The 8415-nt window shown below is 44.6% G+C and overlaps 1 protein-coding gene across 4 annotated transcripts in view; it reads left to right on the forward strand.

Moving 5' to 3' along the window:
* Positions 1 to 3887: 3887 nt before the first annotated feature.
* carmil3 (capping protein regulator and myosin 1 linker 3) overlaps positions 3888 to 8415 on the forward strand; it is a 75168-nt gene continuing 70640 nt past the window's right edge. For all 4 annotated transcript variants that reach the window (XM_068568606.1, XM_068568635.1, XM_068568626.1 and 1 more), the window contains exons 1-3: positions 3888 to 3986; positions 5248 to 5510; positions 8364 to 8415. The exon at positions 8364 to 8415 is cut by the window's right edge and continues 43 nt beyond it. In XM_068568606.1, coding sequence (XP_068424707.1) covers positions 5453 to 5510; positions 8364 to 8415 — 110 coding nt within the window. In that variant the 5' untranslated portion in view covers positions 3888 to 3986; positions 5248 to 5452. The remainder of the gene's footprint in view (positions 3987 to 5247; positions 5511 to 8363) is intronic.

Genomic DNA, 8415 nt, shown 5'->3' on the forward strand with positions numbered 1-8415 from the left:
AATATCGGCCGAACTGAAGCCTTGAAACAGCAGGGAGCCCTCGACAGAGGCGTGTGTGTGTGTGTGTGTGTGTGTGTGTGTGTGTGTGTGTGTGTGTGTGTGTGTGTGTGTGTGTGTGTGTGTGTGTGTGTGTGCGTGTGTGTGTGTCCCCAGCTGTTTCACACTCCCTCTTGATTGGCGGGCTCGTTCAGCAACTGGCTGTTGTGGTTTCTCAAGTATAGTCATTGCCCTAAGGGTCGACTAAAATGTGTGCCCTTGGGGTCAAACCCTCGGGTCCGTTTGGAAAATGCTCGTGGGATAGTAGTGGTGGAAAGCAACCGAGTGCGTGTACATTATTCACAGCCAGAAAGGAGGTGTGAAAATCTGATTTCTGCTTTGTTGAAGGCCACTAGCTGTTCAACGCATCCCCTAGTTAGACATCACAAAAGTGTGTGTGTGTGTGTGTGTGTGTGTGTGTGTGTGTGTGTGTGTGTGTGTGTTTTGCCAAGTGTTTCTATGTATACTGCCACCTTCAGCAGCTCCACCTAGAGACGTCCAAACCCTTTATAAACCCCTTGCATGGTTTCATTCAAACAACAGCAACTAGAATAGAAACTTGGCTATACTTTGTCTCCATCATTTAAGTGGGGCAGTGCGCATTAATCAACATGGATGTCAAGAACATCAGTGCAAATGTGCCGCTCAACAACTAATTTCCCCCCGTGGTCCCGCTACACGATTAAGGATGACAAATGACAAAAAGCATTTTCTACAAAGCTACAATGAAGCAAGAGAGGTAAGAAACCCTTTGTTCATGCAGCAATCTCAAACAAGTGATGTAACACAACAAACAAAATAAAACATCTCATCATGTGAAACATATTTTCAGTTTGGTTAAAATACTGTATTATGATGCTTATTACCATATTTGGCCCTGATCCCTGTTGGGGACCCACTGGACTAAATTACTAGTAGAGAGAGAGAGAGAGAGAGAGAGAGAGAGAGAGAGAGAGAGAGAGAGAGAGAGAGAGAGAGAGAGAGATTCATCCAAGAGGAAATTTGGTTGCACAGCAAGCAAAGTTAGGAGACATAAAACTATGACAATATTCAACATACACAATACAAAAAAATAGGAGGGCATATTACATTTGCAAAAATGCAACGTATATACACAGTATATGAAAGTACAAGGAAATATAAGTATGTACAGACGAGACAAAGTAGCGAAACTAGCTCAACCAAAAGAATCAACGTAAAGCATCAAAAACAAGCTGAAAAAGTACTATAAGAACCGTTGATTGTGTTTCTTTCAGTATGATTCTGATACAAGTACTTCTACTTTAAATGGAGTATTCCTACAGTGTTGAATTGGTGCTTTGAGAACCTGAGTACTTCTTCCCACACTGTGGTATGATGATAGCATCTGTTTTTTTTTTTTATGTCAACCTCGCGGTTGGAAGCACGTGCCAACTCAGAGCAAACGGCCTTTGACGTCAAACGGACGCGCGTGTCCGTGGCCTCTGACGTCAAACGGGCGCACGTGTCCGTGGCCTCTGACGTTAACAGCGTTCCACCAGACGAGGGCAGTGCGCCACAGCTCTGCTGCCGCAGCCCGAGAGCTGGGAGGCAGGGGAGCCCAGCCCCGTGGTGAATGCTGGAGACGGATACAAAAAAAAAAAAGGAACCTGCTTTGAAGCATCATCTTGAGTTATTACCGACATCAGGAAGAACATTGATGTGGCAGCTGCCCACGCTTTCACATCCTCTGGCTGGTATGATGAGGTTGCCAGTGTATTATCTTCTTCTTCCTCTGAATGTAACTGTGATGCGTGAATCATATTGCTTCTTCTGTGCACAGATTGTCTTCTGTAGTTTATCGTATACTTTGCAATTCTATACCCGCTCCTCTCTCCCTTTTGTGATGTATCCATTGCAGGAATTTTGTTCAACAAATAAAGTTGAGCACAAACAGATTTTCAACAAACGAGTGTTCTTAGTTGGGTTTTTTTTGTTTTTGTTGTTCTGCTTTAAACCCAGCAGTAAAAAGCTTTTGCATTGTTTTATGTAAGCAGAGTCATGCAGGCACACATCCGCTACCGAGCAGACTCGTAATTGAGGGCATATTGAACATCTCGACTCCGGTCTATGAGATGCTGCACTGATGAATAAATAATGGGACGTCCTTTCAAGTGCATCTTTGAACGGTGCTGAAGTTTTTAACCCGATACAACCTGGCTCCAGCCCCCCCTCCTTCTCTCTGGCATATTACCCCCCCGCTGGGTCTTCTTTCATCAGAGTGAAGTATCAAGACACAAAGGTCCTCTCTCTCTCTCACACACACACACACACACACACACACACACACACACACACACACACACACACACACACACACACGCGCGCAAACTTTACACAGACGCGTGCATAAATTTGCGTGTTTATTTTGCTTGAGGGCCAATTTATTTGGTTGTTGTTGTAAATGACACCAGACGCAGCTGCACCCTCCAACCACCCCACCCATCTGTGTCGTCATGAGCACGTTTGTCATGGCAGGATGGGGACGTGTGTGGGACTAATAATGGTTAAAATAAAAATAAAATCCTGGTCTAAAAATACATTTAAAAAACCGCAGTTGAACTGCATTGCATACGCGATGACATTGACAAGTATAGCAGCCACTCAGATGAGCGCGTGAATCGTACATCATTGTTACTTAAAGCTTGAGCTTCGACCTGCATGTCCTCCCAATCCTCTGTCCCAAATCCCATCACAGCCCTGAGTGGTGATCTTGCAACTCCCGAGGAGAAAGGCGCTGAATGAAACTGTTTGATATATGGCTCCATTCCTTCAATGTCTTCACATCATTACAGAAATATTGCCATGAAAACAGATTTATCAAAGAAAGCATCAAATCAAATCTACTTTCTGCTCCGACACAATAAAAGACCATTATACTTTTCCGTGAAGAGCTATTTAAAATTCCTTCAAATAACTTCTTTTCTGTCAAAGGAAAAAGAAAAGGCACACAGGGGAACACATGAATGCAAGTTAATGTTTCGACACTTTAAAGCCTTTCTATTGATCTAACTATGGATATTTTTCTTTTTTTTAAAGATTAAAAATCAGGACTTTTCTTTTATTTAGGCAATGCAGGTTTACCTTTCTGTTTATCCGGCAGAAGGATTTTGGCCAAGCATTACCAGACATCAGTAGTCCAGAAGGAAATTAAAAAGCCAGGTAGCCTGACCTCAATGTATTGATCAGACTTGTAGCTCCATTACAGACCCCGAGCTTTATAAATACTGTTGCGGAAAGTCTGCTCCTCTGTCTGCCGATAAGAATCTTGATGCGATAACCTCATCGAATTGCGTTTAGATTTTATTCTTCTTTTTCTTCTTTTATGGCTTTAGACAGTGCTCGGGTTGTTTTAATGTGAAATATAAGTTTGCTTCTATGGGATGACAATCTTTAGGATTGTATTGGAAACATTATTCATGCGTTTTAAATTACGTTGCATGTTTTTCTTCTGATTCTATATCATACTGTGTTATCTGTTTGTGTGAATCAATGTTAATCCTGGCAATTTTGGTCAGGATTTCCTGCAAACAAAAGTATACAGATACATAACATACAACAACAAGAAAATATAGATGTACATAAAGTGTACTTGAACTATTTCCTAAGTAACATTCTGAAATATATATCATCCTAGAATGCATATAGTGAACATCATTATGACCAATACATTATACAAAAATTAAATCTAATTAAAACACATATTATTACGAAAGGAGTTTACAGTTATTTCTGAAATATATTTTCGAAGGTAATTTATTTGTCACGTCAAGTTTCGTGACAGTGGTGTCGTCATCAGTGAACGCGCCCCTGTCTACTCTTTCAGTCAGTGACATGTGCCCTCGGCCCCCCCAGGCAGACTAGTTTGTCCAATTTAGTTACAACAACCAAAGTAAAAAACTTCGGCGGTGCCCGAAGTAATTCTCAAATAGGTAAAGTAGTGAACGATGTGGTGGTTTTGGGCAACGTTAGTCTGTGCGTGTTTTTAATATTCACAGAGTTGTGTGTCTTTTTCTGGGAACGTCTTTGGCATCCCCGCGCTGCGAAGGTAACACCGAATCGACCAGCTAGCTAGCGGCTAATGTTATCACTTTCTCTACACGTTAACTTGAGTTCTACATACAAGCTCATATACTAGTTAGATAGTCGGCTGGTTAGGTACCCTGTGTATCATTGTTAAAATACATATAACAAGAGGTTGGTTATTGTACTGTAACGGTGAACCCCTCTGAGTTTTATCAACGACACGTCTGCAGTTGCTGGAGCGAAAGCTAACGTTGGCTAGCTGAGGAGCGGTCGGTGAGGCTGCTAAGTGATTGGCTGACGTGTAAGGGGGCGGGACCATGACAACTCCACTGTCATGAAAACTCATTGGGGAAAAGAATGAGGCCAATTACAATTTAGTTTTAAAGTAATAAATAATATGTGATAATTAAATACAAAATTTAATGTATTTACTTTTCATTTATTCATAATTGGTTGGGGTTTTGTTGGGGTTTCTTAAAAACAGCTGCTAATGAAAGAATGATAACATCTTAAAATTGCAGCCTTAAAGTCTGGATAGATTTGCTCATTAGTGTTGTCAGTAATACATTTTGGATCTTGTTAATCAGGGAGCACCAGACACGAGGGGTAATAGTTCTTTCAGTTGAAACCCTCCTTGATTATTTTTTTCTTTTGATCGATCATTCTCATTACTGCCGTTCTGATTTACGAACTTGATCCGTCTGAGTTTCTTTGCCGCCAATGCTTATCAGCACCCCGTTGTTTATTGCTCATGAATCCAGATCCTCTTTAGCCAGTCATGCTGGGGTCCCTCAAACTAATCCAAACCTTATCAATGAAACGGTCTCTGTAGTACACGCATCTTATTTTGTAGCCTTGATGAGACGAGGGACTGACACGCAAGTCTGGACCACTAATCACTTTGCATTCAATTCAATACTAAAGGATCTCACCTGAAGGGACCCCTTACTTTTGGGGACTTTGATAATGATCTTTTTTTTTATTTTTTTTTTTACAAAATGATGAAAGTATAATGGCACAACCTCTAACCCTTACATCTCTCTCTCTCTCTCTCTCTCTCTCTCTCTCTCTCTCTCTCTCTCTCTCTCTCTCTCTCTCTCTCTCCATCCTTCCCTATCCCCCCCTCCTCCTCTCCCTCCCTCTTTCTCATGCGCTTGAGCGCTGAAGTCGGAGGCGCTCCTCGGGTATTTGCCAGTGCGCACTACAGTATCTCTGCACACCGGACACCGGACTCATTCCGGACTGTTGCTGCGCCTGGAGCACCTGCAGGCTCCGAGAGAGGATAACAACAATAATAGTAATAATAACAACAAGGGAAAGAGGCGAGTGGAGGAAGGAGAAGGGCGGCCGGACCTGCGGGGAGAAGCGCACCATGGCCTCAAAGGAGACCTCAACGGCAGGCTTCGTCAACGTCAGCAGAGAAATTACAGGTGAGCTCTAGCATGAGTTTTTTTCTTTTCTTTTTGTCTTCTTCTTCTTCCTCTTTTCTTCCGGGAAGTATGTTTCACCCGTCTTTGAGGACGCGCAGGGTTAGTTTGCTTGTACTCGGCTCCTCTCACAATCTGCTTTCCAGCGCGTTTGATTCAGGAAGCAGTTATCGCCGCAGGAAATGCCTCCCGAGGCTGAATGGCCGTTGGAGCTCGCGGAGATTGTAATCCCATCGATCTTCGCAGCGGAGAGTGTTCACTTTCCGATTGATTTGGCATAGGCTAAAGATCCGCCGTAGGGATTTATCGCGCACAGGGGTCCTGTTATTTTAGGTTAAGTGTTGCTACGCGCGCGTTCATTAGGAGTTGTCCTCTCTTTTCATGTTTCTCTCTCCGTGCGCGTGGGAGTTATTGTGCGACTGGGAGCGCTTGGCTTGCAGCGGGCAGCATGGGTTCAGCTGCGCACACGCTGAGCCTCTCGCGCTTTGCTTAGACAGTGTAGCACGCACACGCGCACCAACACGTATAGGTGGTGTGGTGTTTAAGAAGGTGTGTGTGTGTGTGTGTGTCTCTCACTGCTAATTATCCAGACGCTGCAAGTTAAATCCCGCTGTTTACCAGCTCGACCTGGTCAAGCTCCGTCTGTCTGGCCTGGTGATAAGAGCGTGGAGGGATTTAGACCATTATCACACCTGCTAGTGCAGGACAAGGGGGATTTGGGTTCATGATGATTGGGGAGAGGGGGGACAATCCATCAAATTGTCAAAAAAGCAGTGGAGATACGAGAAGGAATTGAAAGTGCAAAAGAGGGGGACTTCTTCTTCTTCCTCCTCATCTCCCCTGCTCCTTCCTCACCCCTTTTGAGAGCAGACGCCGAGGTCACACTAGCAGGCCCCGGGGACGCTGCAGAGTGTGTTAAAAGGTTTAAGTGATTGGGTCTTACCCAGCTTAACGTCAATAACTCTCTGTTTGTCTTCGCCTGATCCCTCCGATCTGCCGGTGTGATCCACAGACTCTTCACCCCCTCCCCACCACACTCCATCCCCAGCCTCCTCCTCCCTGCAACTGCTGCTGCTCACTCAAGCGTGCGAGCCAACTTTATGGCTGTTGCCGGATGCCGGAAAGTGAGAATTCTTAGTGTGCAGCACTCACGGCAAGAGAGTTTGTCAGATTGTGACACAATGGAGGATCGTGACACAGCATGACGCTCAGTATCTCCATCTGGTGGGCTCACGTTTAGCCCCCCCCCCCTGCGCTTGATATTTGGACTGCGAATAATCACACAGCCGGCAGGCATATGTGCATGTTTGCAGTCTGAGGATATAGGTTGACATTGTGTTTGTGAATAAAGAAGCAGGTGTATTGTGTTGGTTGTTGTGAAGAGATGTAAATAGAGGAGGCCTCTGGTGTGGTTCACTGAGCTTCAGTAGGACATTGTGGTGGGGTGAAGCTGAGGTCCCTAAAGATTGCAGTGCTAGGTCTCTATTGAGATGAATTGGGCAGCTTATTATTTTTTTCTCTAAAGCTAAAAATAACCAATTCATTCCTCCTCAGCTGTGTGTGTGCATGCGCATCCTCAAGTTTGTCTCTTTGTAGACGTCTCCTCATCTCTGACTGTTCACCCCTGTGCAGCTGTCATGTGCACAAAAAACCCACCAGTCCATCCCTAAACTGAAGATCAAAGAAAAAACACGGCGACAGCTTCGTCAGTATCAACATATTTCACTGAGATATGGGCACAGAGACATTCAAATATTATCTGACTCATTTGGATGTAATACTTCAAACAAAAGCTGTCAGTTGACATTGCCACTTGCCCCCTACACACAGCGCTACCAATGGGGGAATGTTAGCCGCCTTGCTTTTCTGCAAAAAAGGTATTAACGCGGAACGGACGGACACGGTTGTTTCTGCCGCTAAGCCGACAGCGGAGGTTTTTAGCAGAGCTGGATCGACGTCTGTATAAAAAAGGTACAGCCGGCATGGTGGGCCTTCACAAACACAAGACTGATTTATACTCGGGTTTTACGCAGAAACGCAGGCACACAGACACGCAAGACACGCATGGCCGACCTTGCGTGGTCAAATCGGCCATTTTGCGTGCTTGCGTGCGTCACCCCAAATTTCTGACTATCCGTCAAAGTAACGCAAGCCCACAAGGCTGTGATTGGTCCGCTAACCACGTCCTTTCTGAGTCTCACATTTCCGGTTTCATAGCATAATACCGCTGTTTTTAAAAGCCATAGCAGAAACACAAACAATTGATCCCGTTGTAGAACGTTTGACTGAAGAGGTCCGCAAATATATTTATATAACCCGTCTGACGGAGTATCAGGACACGCAGATGGAGGTGAATTCCTGGAGGGATATATCGTCGGTGTGCAGGTCGACTCTCAACGGTCGTTGCGCCACTTGCTGTTCTGGCGTATGAAAAACGCACGGGAACTATAAACCAAAACGAGTCCGTCAATCCGACTGCGTGGCCAGCCGCAGTTGTAGTTGCAAGAGTATAATTCGCCCTTTATGCGTCGTGTCCTCGTGTGACCTCAAACAGAGGAATGACCTCATAGGCCATGTAGCGAGGTGTAATGTTGAGCTCTGGTATCTGTGCAGTATCGCCTAATATCCTGAGTTAGGATATCAGAATTGGTAACCTCAGTAAAAATTGGTGCCTTCTTAATGTTTTCTCCACTCATTTATTCATCCCTCCGCCTAATTCTTTACCCAGCTGTTTACCTGAATTTGTGATTTTCCACCGTAAAAGCTTTTTACAGTGTTTCTGAGTGCATCTCGGGGCGGTGCTTTTCATTCCGTTATGTGTTTACATTATGTAATTTTCTCTGCTCTTCTCTCCAGAGAGTATCAGAAAGGCCCTGGACAAGCAGGCCATTAAGTTGGTGCGAGCCAT

This window comes from Clinocottus analis, unplaced genomic scaffold (genome assembly GCF_023055335.1).
Source record: "Clinocottus analis isolate CAN_PGR_092001 unplaced genomic scaffold, fCliAna1.0.p SCAF_11, whole genome shotgun sequence".
Classification (NCBI taxonomy): Eukaryota; Metazoa; Chordata; class Actinopteri; order Perciformes; family Cottidae; genus Clinocottus; species Clinocottus analis.